This window comes from Aedes aegypti, unplaced genomic scaffold, assembly GCF_002204515.2.
Source record: "Aedes aegypti strain LVP_AGWG unplaced genomic scaffold, AaegL5.0 Primary Assembly AGWG_AaegL5_hic_scaff_152_PBJ_arrow, whole genome shotgun sequence".
NCBI classification, from domain to species: Eukaryota; Metazoa; Arthropoda; class Insecta; order Diptera; family Culicidae; genus Aedes; species Aedes aegypti.
This window is the reverse complement of record NW_018734977.1, coordinates 64731-81859: the sequence shown is the minus strand read 5'-3', so window position 1 is coordinate 81859 and position 17129 is coordinate 64731. Positions and strand designations below refer to the sequence as shown.

Sequence of the window (17129 nt, the reverse complement as noted above, 5' to 3'; positions counted from 1 at the left end):
TCATAGTAGTGCTGCTTCCACCTTTCGATCACCTCGCGTCCGTCCGTTAAGATGCTCCCATCCTTATCCCGGCACATCTCAGCTCGCGGCACGAAGCCTTTGCGGGATGTGTTTAGCTTCTGATAGAACTTCCGCGTTTCTTGAGAACGGTACAGCAACTCCATCTCTTGGCATTCCACCTCTTCCAGGTGGCGCTTTCTGTTCCGGAATAGGCGGGTTTGCTGTTTCCGCTTCAGTCTGTATCGTTCCACGTTTTGCCGCGTACCATGCTGCAGCATTGCAGCCCGCGCTGCATTCTTCCCCTCTAAAACCTCCTGGCACTCCTCGTCGAACCAATCGTTTCTTGAGCTCCGTTCCACATATCCGACAACGCTTTCGGCAGCGTCGTTAATGGCTGCTTTGACTGTCCTCCAGCAGTCCTCAAGAGGGGCCCTATCGAGCTCGCCCTCATCCGGCAACACTGCCTCAAGATGCTGCACGAACGCATTGGCGACATCCTCTTTGTTAAGTCGCGCTAGATTGTACCGAGGCGGGCGTCGTTACCGTAAATCGTCGATAACAAATAGTTTTGGGCGCAGTTTCACCATCACTAGGTAGTGGTCGCAGTCAATGTTAGCGCCACGATAGGTTCTGACGTCGGTTATGTCGGAGAAGTGCCGTCCATCGATCAGAACGTGTTCGATTTGCGATTCTGTCCGCAGAGGTGATCTCCAGGTGTAACGATGTGGGAGGTTGTGCTGGAAATAGGTGCTACGAATGGCCATATTCTTGAAGGCGGCAAATTCTATCAGTCGTAGGCCGTTCTCGTTCGTCAGCCGGTGGGCGCTGAACTTTCCAATCGTCGGTCTGAACTCCTCCTCCTGGCCAACCTGAGCGTTCAAATCTCCTATGATGATCTTGACGTCGTGGCTTGGGCAGCGGTCGTACTCACGTTCGAGCTGCGCGTAAAATGCGTCCTTGTCATCATCAGTGCTTCCGGAGTGTGGGCTATGCACGTTGATTATGCTGAAGTTAAAGAATCGGCCTTTGATTCTTAACTTGCACATTCGTTCATTGATCGGCCACCACCCGATCACGCGCCTTTGCATATCACCCATCACTATGAAAGCTGTTCCCAGCTCGCTTGTGTTGTCGCAGCTCTGGTAGATGGTATGATTACCTCTAAACGTTCGCACCAATGCTCCCGTCCAGCACACCTCCTGCAGCGCTACGATGTCGAAACCGCGGGTCTTCAGTACATCGGAGAGTATGTGAGTATTTCCAATGAAGTTGAGAGATTTGCAGTTCCACGTACCGAGTTTCCAATCGCTAGTCCTTTTTCGTCGCTGTGGTCTTTGCCGATTGTTCCGGTCCGTATTCTCTCGTTGACGTTCCTGTGCTGATGTGTTTTTACGGTTGGCTTGCAGGGCCTGACACCAACCCCCTAGATTTCCGGAGGACCATTCCCCCTAAATGTTCGGAGGGCCATAGTGCGCAGTTTAGCTTAGAGTCCTTCTCTGGCAATCGGACGATGATCAGCCGCCCCTGACATGGGGAACAGACGCTGTTGTGAGCCGCTCCTAACATGGAGTACAGACGCTCAAGGTTTGCAGAAGCGGGTTGGTTACCCGATCTTCCCCAAGGTTACTCGTACCCCGGCCAGTACCACGAGGAGATAGGGATAGGAGTTGCTGGGCAAGAGGCTAAGGACCGCACAGGGGGGTCTATTTTATTCCTTTAGGTACGCGAGGTACCAATGATACGCCTGCCCAGCCATTTACCAACAATTCCAGTGCCTTACATATACACTTACATAAAGAGGAATATAACGTGCTGCAAGATATTTTGTACTTGATTAATTAGCCTGATTTTAAATGGAAAATAATTGCAGATTTAAAGCTGATCAATATTCTCATGGGGCTGAAAAGAGTAATACAAAGTTTCCATGTTTTGTTTACCTGTGGGACATGAGCAGTAATGGGGATAAGGCGACGTCAATTTATTACGTAACGCCAAAATTTTGAAATTTTTGACCCCCTCCCTCCTCCGTAACGCTTTTTGTATGAAAAATTTGGAATTTTGGTATGCGCCGTAACGCTTTTATATTACACATTGGATTGTATGAAATTAATGCTGAAAAACGTTCCTTGTACCACACGAACGGTAGAAATATGTCATTCGAGGCATTTGCTATCAGTTACAGTACTTAGTAGTGTATGAATTGACAATATAAAAGTTTTGATGATTTTATGCTTAAACACTATAGAAATTCAAAAACATTTTTGACTACCCTTGTGGGGTAACTTGCAACAGCAATTTTGATCTCAATTATTTGATGTTTCTTACCGTTTGTCATCGGAAGCAGCTGATAAGGGAAAATGTAACATTTATTTGTTCAGTTACATTAAAATGTTTGTATATCAATCAATTCAATACACGTTTAGTAATAATTATTGGAAAATTTAAATGAATTGTATTATTATTGCATTTAGTCTTATTTTCTTCATCAAAATAATGAAAACTTTCTATAATCTGTATAAAAATTAACTTACAGATCTGCCATTGGGATCTTTCTGCATGAAATATGTTGCAAGTCATGTCAAAACACCAACAGATACCATTTTAAGACACACATAACAATCTGTTATACGTCGTTTTGATTTAAATACGTCTAAATAAATAAGTTGTGTGAAGTAAAACCGTAAATACCATTGTATTTGTAGAAAAATTGCTTTGAAACGTTTTATTGGCTTTCCAATAAATGTCAAGACTTATGATATGCTAAAATTTTTCCGTGTGGACACCCTATGCAATGCCAATAGTCATAAGTCAATCAATAATAATTAGTTTTGTAGAAGAAAAGTAGCCTGTTTCTGATTATTGTCATGCTTTTACTACAGAAAATTATTAAATGATCATAAAAACACGATATAGGATAAGTTTTCAATTGCGTTATTCAGGTAGCACTGTGTGTTGCATGTTACCCCAGATCAGGGGTAGCATTGAAAATGCATATTTTTCGGCTCTCCTGATCCCAGAAAACCAAATACTGATAAAAATATTACTCCGTGATATTCTTTACATGGCGATTAGGGTACCAGATGGTTTTTGTCTCATCTGTATACTCAATTTTTTCATCTATATAGCTTTGAAGTTTAAAATTGTTGCAAGTTACCCCGTTTGACGGTAACTAAAAGTATCATTAAACATATATTCCATTTTTATTTTCCAAAAAATTATTTGCAAAAAATGAAGCAGAAGATAATGTAGCTGCAAATTAACTTTACTGTTACCTCAAGGAATTGTGAATCTCCGTGAACAATAAATAAATTCGTTTTGAAAGTGTATATTTTTGATATTTGTAAAAATGCTTAAATGTCCAATAACAATCAAAAGGCACTTTTTGTGACCCAATGAAGTATTGTCATTGCGCTGTTCATATGTACCGTAAAACTGGGTAACTTTGATAGTTTTTTCGAAGAAAACTTCAATATTTATGCATTCTGTTTCAAAGAATAATAATTTATATTTTTAAAACAATTACTGGCATCCTAGCCATTGATTGCGCTTGATAGATTGCCAACAGATTTATTCTGAATGGATTTATTATTTTTCATATAATCGAAAGTTGGTTTTCTGTTTTGGAGTAACTTTTATAATGGAGTGCAAATCGAACAAAATTGAATGAATTACGGAACATTTATAGGGCGTTGCATATCTCTAGGCGTTTAACGCTATATGGAAATTTCTGACTTAGATTTCAAAAATTGTCCCAGTTTGTAAAAATGGTTTTCGCTAAGTGATTTGAGACTGAATTCATGTTCTACTATAACTTGGCTGTCAGATTGTTTGTAAGCGTTTCAAAAATGCTAAAATCTTATAATTTTTAATAATTACATATAAATCCTCAAATGCACTTGATTCCAACGAAAATAGCTTTGACATAGTATTGACATACTAATACTAAGTAGATGAAAAAACCGAATTTAGTACTATACCATTTATTTCCACTAGAGTGTGTATCTTTTGACTGATACGCGTATTTCGACCAAACTTTAAGGCCGCCTTCAGTGTCGTGTACTAGACAAGTCGAGTCTAGTACACGACACTGAAGACGGCCTTTCAGTTGAGGTCGAAATACGCGTATCTGTCAAAAGATACAAACTCTAGTGGAATTAAATGGTATAGTACTAAATTCGGTTTTTTCATCTACTTATAGGTATTCTACTAAACAGCTCGAAGATTTATTATCACCTGGTTATGTTTTTGGTATTTTGGATGAAAACGTCCTCCTTCCCCTTGTGATCAATTATTTTATTTACATGAACCGTAACCTTTGAACAACCCCTCCCCCCCCTAAAATGAACACGCAGTTTATGGACGGTTCCACAGTATGGTAAAGGGGTTGTTCATAAACCACGATATTTCTGGAGAGATAGCTGGTGGATTGTAGTATCACTAAAATCGTTTATTTCAACCATTTATATGAAATATTCCATCATTTGCAATATTTTAAACATGGGGAGGGTACAAAAAGAGGGGGGGGGGGTCCATGCAAATCTTAGTACAACTTTTCATATTAAATTTCAAATTTAAAATTTGATCAATAAAATGAGAGCTGCTTAATTTGCACTTCAAGAATATGCGAATTGTTTGAAAGTAACACAAATATGTGTAGAAATCAGGCTTCCGAATTCAAACTCACTCTCACGATAATGGATTTATCCCTCACAGCAATTTTCAGCGATCAGCTGCCTTGCGATTTTATCCGTCCACAAAACAAAGCGAAAATAGATAATTGCACATTTCCGCAGTTGTGAGAAGTTTGTTTTCTCTTTCTCCGATTCATGGAGAATTTTTCCTGTATCCATCGCCAAGAGCAGCAGTTGCTTTTATGCACCAAATTAACCACTTATTTCGTCAAGATGGTGTGGTAGTATGGTTAGCGTGCACGCTTACTCACTTACTTATTTGGCTTTACATCAATTATCTTGATAAAGCCTCGCCAACAATATTTCGCCAATTCCCTCGGTTCATGGCCGCTTCTCTCCATCCTTGACTGTGACCCACGCTCTCCAGGTCCTGGTGTACCTGATCAATCCACCTAGCTCGCTGCGCCCCACGCCTTCTTGTTCCGACCGGATTCGTGGCGAACACCATCTTTACAGGGTTGTTGTCCGGCATTCTTGCAACATGCCCTGCCCAGCGTATCCTTCCAGCTTTAGCTACCTTCACGATACTGGGTTCGCCGTAGAGTTGAGCGAGCTCGTGGTTCATCCTTCGCCGCCACACGCCGTTCTCCTGCACGCCGCCGAAGATCGTCCTCAGCACTCGGCGTTCGAAAACCCCAAGAGCTTGCAAGTCCTCCTCGAGCATAGTCCACGCCTCATGCCCATAGAGGACTACCGGTCTTATGAGCGTTTTGTACATCGTGCATTTGGTGCGGGGGTGAATCTTTCTTGACCGCAGTTTCTTCTGGAGCCCATAGTAGGCACGACTTCCGCTGATGATGCGCCTTCGTATTTCCCGACTAACATTGTTGTCAGCCGTCAACAAGGATCCGAGGTAGACGAACTCGTCCACCACCTCGAAGGTATCCCCGTCTATCGTAACACTGCTTCCTAGGCGGGTCCTGTCGCGCTCAGTTCCGCCAACCAGCATGTACTTTGTTTTCGACGCATTCACCATTAGCCCGACTCTTGTTGCTTCGCGTTTCAGGCGGGTGAACAAATCTGCCACCGTTTCAAATTTTCTCCCAATAATATCCATGTCGTCCGCGAAGCAAACAAATTGTCCGGATCTCGTGAAAATCGTGCCTCGACTGTTAAGTCCGGCTCTCCACATGACACCTTCAAGCGCAATATTGAACAACAGGCACGAAAGTCCATCGCCCTGTCGTAGTCCCCGCCGAGACTCGAACGAACTGGAGTGTTCGCCCGAGATCTTCACGCAGTTTTGCACACCGTCCATCGTTGCTCTGATCAATCTTGTGAGCTTCCCGGGAAAGCTGTTCTCGTCCATGATTTTCCATAGCTCAATGCGGTCGATACTATCGTATGCCGCCTTGAAATCGATGAACAAATGGTGCGTAGGGACCTGGTACTCACGGCATTTCTGGAGGATTTGCCGCACGGAAAAGATCTGGTCCGTTGTCGAGCGGCCGTCGATGAAACCTGCTTGATAACTTCCCACGAACTCGTTTGCTATAGGTGATAGACGACGGAAGAGAATCTGGGATAGCACTTTATAGGCGGCGTTTAGGATGGTGATTGCATGATAATTTTCACACTCCAGTTTGTCTCCCTTTTTGTAGATAGGGCATATAACGCCTTGCTTCCACTCCTCCGGTAGCTGTTCCGTTTCCCAGATTCTGACTATCAGCCGATGCAGACAAGCGGCCAACCTGTCCGGGCCCATCTTGATGAGTTCGGCTCCGATACCATCCTTGCCAGCGGCTTTGTTGTTCTTGAGCTGTTGAATGGCATCCTTAACTTCCCCCATCGTGGGAGCTGGTTGATTTCCGCTGTCCGCTGTGCTGACGTAGCCATCGCCTTCGCTGTCCTGACCTTCTGTGCCTGTGTTCTCTGCGCCATTCAGGTGTTCATCGTAGTGCTGCTTCCACCTTTCGATCACCTCGCGTCCGTCCGTCAAGATGCTCCCATCCTTATCCCGGCACATCTCAGCTCGCGGCACGAAGCCTTTGCGGGATGTGTTGAGCTTCTGATAGAACTTCCGCGTTTCTTGAGAACGGTACAGCAACTCCATCTCTTGGCATTCCACCTCTTCCAGGCGGCGCTTTTTGTCCCGGAATAGGCGGGTTTGCTGTTTCCGCTTCAGTCTGTATCGTTCCACGTTTTGCCGCGTACCATGCTGCAGCATTGCAGCCCGCGCTGCATTCTTCTCCTCTAAAACCTCTTGGCACTCCTCGTCGAACCAATCGTTTCTTGAGCTCCGTTCCACATATCCGACAACGCTTTCGGCAGCGTCGTTAATGGCTGCTTTGACTGTCCTCCAGCAGTCCTCAAGAGGGGCCCTATCGAGCTCGCCCTCATCCGGCAACGCTGCCTCAAGATGCTGCGCGTACGCATTGGCGACATCCGGTTGTTTCAGCCGCTCGAGATTGTACCGGGGCGGGCGTCGGTACCGTACATTGTTGATGACGGATAGTTTTGGGCGCAGTTTCACCATCACCAGGTAGTGGTCGGAGTCAATGTTGGCGCCACGATAGGTTCTGACGTCGGTTATGTCGGAGAAGTGCCGTCCATCGATCAAAACGTGGTCGATTTGCGATTCTGTCTGCTGGGGTGATCTCCAGGTGTACCGATACGGGAGGCTGTGCTGGAAATAGGTGCTACGAATGGCCATGTTCTTGGAGGCGGCAAAATCTATTAGTCGTAGGCCGTTCTCGTTCGTCAGCCGGTGGGCGCTGAACTTTCCAATCGTCGGTCTGAACTCCTCCTCCTGGCCAACCTGAGCGTTCAAATCTCCTATGATGATCTTGACGTCGTGGCTTGGGCAGCGGTCGTACTCGCGTTCGAGCTGCGCGTAAAATGCGTCCTTGTCATCATCAGTGCTTCCGGAGTGTGGGCTATGCACGTTGATTATGCTGAAGTTAGCGTGCACGCATCGCGGTTGTTTTTAGCAATGTTCTAGGTTCGAATCCCGTCGCCGGCACTAGTTTTTGTTTATCCACATAGTGATAATTCTCGGGAGCAGTTAATGAGCGCAAATATGATGGAGTGAAAAACAAATTATCCACAGAGTGGAGTTATTTTCGGTTATCCTCCATCGTAGCTCCAGGGAAAATAAGTGTGAGAGATAAAAGATGTTCACGCGAGGAAGCGAAAAAAGCATTCTCCTTACGTGCGAAAAATCGTAGATTTCGCATCATTGATACGAAAATTCAGAACCCTGGTAGAAATATTGAACCAAAATTAAAACGAGGTCAAAAATTACAAAGCGTTAGACTTTGAACCAATTTTTCTCAAAATATGAAAAATGTCTTTTGGTCCACTCTGACTTAGCGCCGACCAATTGTAATCATTATTCATGATAAAATTAAATTTAATCATTAATCACATAATCAATCATTGCGACCCGTTAATCATTAACGCTCTGACTACGATAATCAAGAGCTCGGTTTATTCACGTCTTTACTCTTCCCACCCTGTCTCTTTTTCCCCTTTCCTTTCTACTCTCCTATCCACGTCCCTGCAGAAGTTACAGCGTGTTGATCCATCTGCCTTCTCGTCACAGAACAGATAGCCATCTTAGAACAACACGTATTTTTCATCTAGAGTACAAGAAAATGTGGAGAAGAGTAGGCGAATAAAACACTGTTTGCCCCACTGGAATTTACAGTGCAGGATATTGACGTTAATTTCGTCTAAAATGATCTGCCTCGCTCGTATAATTTGTTTGACGTTATGTCAACACCGTTGATTCGCCAGCACAGTAAGCCTTGCATTGCACCTGAATCAAAACATTTGTCAACAAAAACCCGACACGCTTTAAACAGCAAATTTGAACATTTTTTCGCTGTTTATTGGCTTTTGACGTTCTTTTGGATTTCTTTGGGGATGTGTTAGCTAAATGATGTGGTAACAACTACTATCCTCCCCCGCCACCTTGGTGCACTGTAAAACTCATATCGAAAAAAATAACGCTAATTTCAATCATGTGCACTTTTTTTGTCCATCGTTTAGAGCAATAAATAGATGTCAAACATAAAGTTCTTCTACATGTTGCGGCATACAGTTTTTGCTTGATCATGCTCTTTTTTCAACAAAAACGCCTTCACGCAACGACTCTTCGCACTAACACTCTCGTGAAGGATACGGTTGAAATTATTCAATGGACCTTTTCACAAACTTCATAAAACTGGAGGGGTGGGTGGGTGTCGTTAAGATGTTACTGCTCATACATTTTTTAGATTACTCATAGAAAACGCGTTACAAGAGGGTGGGTGGGTTCGGAAATGGCCATTTTCGGCGTTGTGAATGGACTCAATATTCAATGTATCGAGCTTTGTTTATTGCTCTCCACCAAAGGATTGCTATGATGTAAATGAAGCAGAAACCTCCGTCTGATGTTCAAATTTTTAGACGAGTGCAAGGTTGATTAATTTATCGCGGTGTTATGTTATTTAGTTTCCTTAAATTGAATTAATACAATTCTAGTCTGCTTTGGCATCATAGTTTGAAATACATAAAAAGCTTTATCTCCTAGTCCTTAGATTTAATGCCCGGCATAACACGTTGTATAGCGCTATCCAGCAAGAATATAATGCACTGTGTTTTATTTCGTCGTTGACAACATGATAACATTTTGCATGTCTTCTACAAACTTGTTAGATATCTTAAGACGCGTGTTTGTGCTGAGTATTGCGCCTCTCTATCTCTTAAAGTAAAGGAATTGTCGGTAGAAAACGTTTTAATAAGGCTTGTTTGTTCAATAGTTAGAGCCCACGAAAAGACGCTTATTGACAAATGTTTTTATTATCTGCCGAAAGGGAAGATATGGCTCTTTTATGATTTGTAAGAGTTGTCTGTGCCATTTTGCGCCGAATGCAGTTATAGGGGCCTAAACTACCCCTTGAAAAAAGAGTAATTCATTAATAATTTTGTTACTTCCAAAGATAGCGTAACTTTGTAGAAAACACAAAAAATGGCAAAATTCTTGGAAAAAAGTTATTATTAAAAATACGATTCTAAGGGGACATTCACATACAACGGCATATATCTCAAAAAGTAAAAGAGATAGAAAAATCATGTCTTCGACAAAGTTGTTTCAAATTGCCAATTCTACAACTTTGCCGAAGACACCATATGTCTATCTAAATGTTTTGAAAACATAGTTTTTCTATCTCACTGCTAGGTGGATTGATCACAAAACTTTTTTTCATCAGGAGATGCGCTTTAATATACCAAGAAACTTCTCCAAACAAACTATATCGCTAAAATCAACGGTTTGGGCGCCATTCAAAATGCGCATGAAATCGACGAAATAAAACTCAGTGCAATGGCTGACGTTTGAGGAGGAGAAACGTAAGCAGAGACACTTACGCGAAATCCGCAAGGAAAAAGAATCTCCTTCCAAAAGTAGGTTCACACGAACAGTCGTACAATCAAGCCCTTGCTTGTCAGAAAGACCCAATAGATGGGAAGAAGAGCCCGCCCTTTTTCCACGAAATGTTAGCGATAGGAAGTTGACAGTTTCACTCTTCCTATCCATCTCGCTTCAATCGGGTGCCCTGATGGTCCCACCCAACCCAAAATGCATATAACATTGGAAATATAATCAAATAACACAATTCATCATGGAAAGATCTCACCGGTTTTTTTTATCCTTGTTGTATTTTGAAGCTGGTCGTTGCAACGATTTCGTCGAACTATTTCACCGTTAGCTATTAAGTATCATTTATGCGAAACTGTTCAAAAACCGAGAAAAGAAAACAAACTTCCACTCCTCCGATAAAGCGATACGAAAATCAAATCCACTTGTTGGCTTCTCAAACTGCACTGCCCGAAAACCGAAAAAAAAACTTCCATTCCGACGAACCGAAAGCCAAAAATAACACTTCTGCTATGCGAAAACTGTACCCGCTTGCTGGGCTTCTCCAAAAGAAGATCAAACGGTAGAGTTGCCAAAATCGAACGGGCACTTTATTAAATTTGCAACACTCTAATTGAACACCACTGTACATGCCCAGTATTCTAATCGTACCGTCATCTTGCTCATACCCGCTTCTCTTTCCCGCTTCCGAAAGATCACTTTAATCAGTTGGTGTGGGTAAGACTCGCAAGCGAAAATTCTCCACACGTTCACCTCTCTCACCACACCACATCCACCCGTCCTACCTTTCACTAGCACTATTACTGAGACCGCGTTCACTCATACACTAATCGCTTCCCCCGCACATGCTGTCGCCAATCATTTTTTTTTTCACAGCAATTCCACTTTTTTGAATTCTAAATTATTAACTTTTAATCTATTTTCCAACTGAAATTTAACTTGCACTCGCGACTTTGCTCTTTTCTACGTTCGGATATGTATTTTTCGTCGATTTTACTTTGATATTTCCACATTTTTTCACTATTTGAGTACCACGTTAAAAATGCACAACCTTCCCTCAGCCAGTGAGAACTGAATCCTCATATGATCTGTGATTATCATAATGGTCGCAAACTATAAATCCATCTCCTCTTGATTTTTTATCATTATAAACGGAAAAATTAATATTTGTATGTTATAAATATTCCAGAAAAAAAACTTCACGTGAATTAACTGAAATTACATGGATGAACATGAACCAGATCAAGAGACAACATGAGAAAAATAAGGACAATTTTAATTAACGGAACCCACCAAATACGCGAAATTTTTCCTTCAACATGAAATATAGAAAATTCCAAGAAATTACACGGAATTTGTCAAATTAGTAGATCTTATATGGCAAACTCAGTAAATTTCTGACTTTCGGTTTAGAAAATTGTTTATTTATTTTTAGTCAAAATTGCATTGCATTCTGGCTTGTTTGTCTTGCTCTAAATTTTGAATCGACAATACGATATTAAACTTATCATCTCAATTTGTAAAATTATTTCCTTGGAACTTAAAGAATATTTTTACTGTAACAGCCGCATAATAGTTCAACACAGTGAATAAGAAATAAAAATATCTGATATAGTGTTTTTTTTTTTCAAAATCCTATGAATCTCAGAAAAAAGCATCTAGAAAACTCTTGAATTACAAAAACATCAAGCGTTTAAGCCACCTACCATTTATTTTTAATTCTAAAAACGGAAGGTGTTAAGAAATCGTTCTTTACTCTAGATGGTTTACCCACTTCTTTGTATGCTTATCGTAGAAAAAAAAGAAGCAAAAAACTTGATGGAACGTTATCGTTGCTTAAAAATAAATAAATAAAAGTCTGGAATATTGTAAGAAAATTGCATGATATTATTTTCTTACACATTGTACTGTTGTACTGTTGTACTGTTGTACTGTTGTACTGCACCAACATTTACGCATTGGCCAATTTTACTTACAAAATAATCAATTGGATCAAGGATTTTAGTGCTTCGTTTGACCTGAAATTTTAACCGCAACTTTGAACTAGCTCAGTTGGATATTACCAACATTGCATAATCAAAATTTTGAGTTATAACAAAACTCAGATTTAAGCCTGATTCGCTGCTGACAAGTAATTTATCGGCGCTTTTTTTCTGATCGCAGTACGCAGTTGAAAAGAACTGTCAGTTCAAATGGGAGTTGCTGTAGAAAATTTCTTTAAGGAATTGGCGAGAAATTTCTTTAGCAAATCAGGCTTTTGAAAAAAATTACAATATTTTGAATAAGCAATCATTCTTAAATGAACTGATTAAGAGCAATATACCAAATATCATAAATTTGGGTTGTAGTATAACTTTTTTCAGTAAAACTGCTTCTTTTCAAAATCTTTTAAAAGTGAAAAATTGATTTTTTTTTTGCAAAATTTGATATTTGCGATAACTAAAAAAAAATGTGTGTAAAAATTGTGAATTTTTAGATAAGTAAAATTTAAGTTATATCTGAATTGCGATTGAAATTTCATGGTCATCATGGGTTCAATGAAAATATTCCACTCTTTCTGGAGACTACCTTTTTTCCAACAACCTTGGAGTAAAAATTAAAAAAAAAATATACGAGTTTTCTTGTCTAATTCAGTACATTTTTCGAAAAATTTACTGTGTAAAAAGCTTGCCCGCTGCCACCAGGTGCGCTAGTGTTCACGTCAATTTTGGCAGCTGTTTTTGTTGTCATCTTTGCTATCTGTTCTGTGTTCTCGTCTCATTAGCTCTAGAAGTGTTCCCAGACCCTACAGGAGTGGAAGGATGGTATATCAGCAAATTTGATCATAGATGGACAAATCACCAAAGTTACCCAATGTCAGAGAATGTTGCAATTTAATTTATTTTTTAAAGCTACACTTTTAGTAGAATAGTAAATGATAAAAACATACAATTTGTTCGAAAAAATAGGATTTTTGTTTCGCGAAAAATAATCCTAAACTTTTACGAACAGCTTTTCTTAGGAGTTTTTGGAAAAACTACTTAGCTCTTCAACCAAAATCATTTTCTTAGATCTTATATGTCCATAGCATTGTAAAATAATAGTTGAACGATGCACAGAAAACCGATTACATTTTATCAATAAATTTAAAAGATATAGCATAAACAAAGTGTCCACTTTATAAAATGAACAGTCCTTAAAATAACCTCAGAGCGTAAGTACAGGTTGTAAATTTCGATTGATGTCTTGGGGGGTGGAGCGTTAGATTGTTGTTGATCTTGGAAAATTCTATCACATTACCTACATTTTTCATGACTTCTGGTGAAAATGTCTAAAAAAAATCTGAGAAAAGCTTTTTAGTCGTCGACTAAGCAAGACGACAGGGCTGGATGTCCAGGAAGGATAACCTCCGCTAGCTTTCGCCACCAGATCCAACAAACAATCGAAGGCACGGATCCAAACAAGGATTTAAAAGGAATCAATAGGTACAAAAAGTAGCTCTGAACAGTAGGGTAGGCACTCCTAATTTGACCACTCTCATTAGAAATCAATGCGATTGGCCAATTTAGGAACTGAAGTGAAATCTCTGGCCGAAACTGGTTCCGTTGGCCTATATTAACCAACGAGATTTTCAAAGCGAAAAAATGGTTATAGCTCAGTTTTGATTTTTTTTGTAGTATAAATACGGCTTCCCATTTATTTTTTATTGACATTTTCTCTTAGGCTGGCCAAAACCGGTGCTTTTACCCTACTTGTTTTTGTAGCACTGAAATGTACTGTTTTATTGCTCTACTACCTAATATAGGACCACTGCTTGGCTATTCGTCATCTGAATCAATTGGTGTAAACCCTTATCGCGACCTACCTGCAGAGAGAATCATATGGACGGCATACGACGCCATTCGAAAATGAGAGGAAACTTTCACGCTCGCCTCTGATCAAACGGAAGCGGAACACGATCTCGCCATTACCATCACCTTGAACTACACGTTCGCACATCGGCTGGCTAATTGCTTCCATTCATAACTCGACGAATGGCATTTGCACGATGCTTGGACTACCGTTCGGAGTATTACTGACTGTACTTCCCCCCTTTTTGGTTGCTCAGTTCAACCCATATTTTCCGAAAGACAGTAGCGGAGTGATAGTGCATCTGTTAGAGTGGACATTCGAAGACGTCGCGTCTGAATGCGTCCTCTACTTGGCCCCGAATGGGATCAACGCAGTGCAAGTGTCTCCGATCAACGAAGTCCGCATCATGCCGAATCGGTCCTGGCGGGAACGTTACGAACCTGTTTCCTATCGGATGACCAGCAGATCGGGTAACGAGTCCCAGTTCCAATCAATGGTCCAGACATGCAATAAGGCCGGAGTTCGCGTGTTCGTTGAGGTCGTGCTGAACAATATGGCGGGTGGAAGTGGACCGATTAAGGGTACGGGAGGTGCGGTGGCGAATCCGAGCAAACGTGAATATCCGGACGTGCCGTTCAGCGATGCGGATTTCAATGAAGCTTGTACAGTTCTGGATGGAAGTGATCCCCACGAAGTGCGCAATTGTCAAGTGGATGATTTGCCCGATCTGAATCAAGGTTTGGCTAGAGTTAGGCAGAGAATGATCGATTTCATGAACAAGTTGATTCGGATGGGAGTGGCTGGATTTTATGTTAATTCTGCGAAAAATATTTGGCCGCATGATCTGGGTGTGAGTTCAAATGGAACAAAATCTACACTCAGCGAAATCAAAATAGCACCTCCCTGTTTATCGCTATTTGGCAACTATTTAAATTGTCTTGTTAATGTCCATCGTGACGACAGCAAAACCAGCTATGAAATTTGTTTAGGAATCAGCATTCACGCGAGTCTTAGAATTACAAGAATTTAATTAGCCCTAAGCAGAATTGGAAGAACAGGGTCGTGCTATTTTGATTTCGCTGAGTTTAGTAGATCAGACTAACATTTTCGAAAATTTCAGGCAATTTATATGAAATTGGAGAATCTTAGTTCATCGTCTATTCCCGGAGTCCCTGCAGGTAGCCGCCCGTTCATTTACCACGACATTGCAGATTTTGGAGAGGGAGGTTCCCGGAAAAACGAATACACCTTGATGGGTTTTGCAACGGAATATCGATTCGCATACGAATTGGCGGATGTGATGTTCAAACGAAAGCCATTCCACTACATGGTCAATCTTGGAACACGGCTGGGTTACATACCCAGGGAGCGATCGGTAGTATTCCTCGACACACCCTCCCTGCAAAGACTATCAGATGTGGCTGATGCACCGCTGATCATAACCTCCAAACATCTACGAATCTATAAGATAGCCACAGTTTTCATGATGGCCCACCGGTACGGAACTCCGCGGATCATGAGCTCCTTCCGGTTCTCGGATATCGACGAAGGACCCCCGAGCGATGGACGAGGGAAGATCTCCAAGATTATTCTGAACGACCAAGATCAGTGCACCGGTGGATGGATTTGCGAGCATCGGTGGAAGGTCGTTCAAAGGATGTTGAAGTTTCGGAAGGAAGTGTCCGGTCAGCCGGTAATCAATTGGGTTGACAACGGTCAGAACCAGGTAGCGTTTTGCAGGGGAAAAGTTGGATTCGTTGCGATCAATGCGGAGATTTCGTTGGCTTTGAAGGCCAATCTTTTTACTTGCTTGAAGGCTGGCACTTATTGTGACATTATAAGTGGAGCGTTGAAGGGCAAAGCTTGTACGGGATTGACAGTAAAGGTAGGTGGGGATGGCAGGGCCGACATTTATATATCAAGTGCAGTCGAAGAACCATTCATAGTTCTGTTGGCAAGTGAAAAAATATAAAAGTAATTTGTAATACACAGAAAGTACGATAATTTGATTGGTTATCACAAAGCCAAAGCTCGAAAACTATACCTCATCAGTCTTTAAAATATCCTTTGCATTACGTTGCTTTGATTAATAAAATTGAGAGTAGGAAAATGCACACTTCTCTTTTCCCAATCCAACATTTCTTTGATTTGTTCATATCATTTCGTGAAAATACTGCATCAATAATCTAAAAAAATATTGCTGTGTGCGTTTGAAACGCAAATATCAAATGCGGTAACACCAAACGCGGTAATAATTTTCACAAGGAAGGCGATGTCAAAGATTGATTTTCTTTTCTAGGTTGGCGGTAAAATTGATCATGTTTGCTAAGTGTCCTTTGATAACATTGAGTTACCACCGCATTTGAAGCCCAGGTCTACACGATTTGCACGTCAAATGCAAACATCAATAGGGCTCTGCACAAAACTCAACCTCTCTCTTTCACTCTTCCGTAAATTGTGTAAACAACAAGACCAGTAAACGTCAAAATCCCATACAAAATCAAAACAATTCAGAGGCCTATATCAACTCCTTCCATTTGGGCCACGGTGTACTATATTGAGAAGGTGATATATTCCGAAAACTGACAGCTACCTGACGACGTCATTCCTATCCACCTCGAACAAATTTGCGAAAAAAATGATCTAGTGGTCCGGAAGGTATATGTTACGATAGGAGTAACGTCTCATGTTTACAATCAATCTTTATATTTACATCAGTAAATACAGTGGCGTAGCTAGGGTTTTCAAGGCCCGGTGCGGAGTCAAATTCAAGGGCCCTACAAAACAGTGGTGTGTGGTGTGACCAGTCATTTAATCAAAATACTATTCTTTCAATCAATATGAAGATTTGCGATTGAAAAAAATGGACTTTGTGTTCATCTATTGTATGAGTCGTTTTTATGTTTTATTTAGTAATATAAATGACTTTGACGAGTAATATGCCGATAAGACCACTTCAAAGCTGATAGCAACAATAAGGATTCATCAAATAATCCGACCGGAAATCTCTCAAATCGTGTTTCCAAGAGGGGGGAGTGTAATGATTTTTTTCATCATATTAATTAGAGGATTTCTTCAGGAGTTCATCCAGTTTTTTTTCAACGATATCCTAAGATGTTTTTATGATACCCATATAATATTCCAAAGAAGTCCTCAAAGCATTCTTACAAGATTTCTCTATGAATGTATCCAAGAAGATTCCAAGGATTTATTTCAGAAATTTTTGAAGGACATTCTAGAATAAC

The 17129-nt window shown here is 41.0% G+C and overlaps 1 protein-coding gene across 1 annotated transcript; it reads left to right on the top strand.

Annotated features, from left to right (window-relative positions):
* The first annotated feature begins 14045 nt into the window (after nt 1-14045).
* Nucleotides 14046-15869, top strand: LOC5568575 (alpha-amylase 4N). The gene is made up of 2 exons (XM_001652354.2): nt 14046-14734; nt 15005-15869. Exons 1-2 carry the CDS (start codon nt 14081-14083, stop codon nt 15854-15856), a joined length of 1506 nt encoding a protein of 501 aa, XP_001652404.1. The 5' UTR covers nt 14046-14080; the 3' UTR covers nt 15857-15869.
* The last annotated feature ends 1260 nt before the right edge of the window (nt 15870-17129 follow it).

Coding starts and splice junctions, on each gene's coding strand:
- LOC5568575 (XM_001652354.2), top strand. CDS start 14,081: ATGCTTGGACTACCGTTCGGAGTATTACTGACTGTACTTCCCCCCTTT. Junction 14,735..15,004: donor TTTGGCCGCATGATCTGGGT/GTGAGTTCAAAT, acceptor CGAAAATTTCAG/GCAATTTATATGAAATTGGA.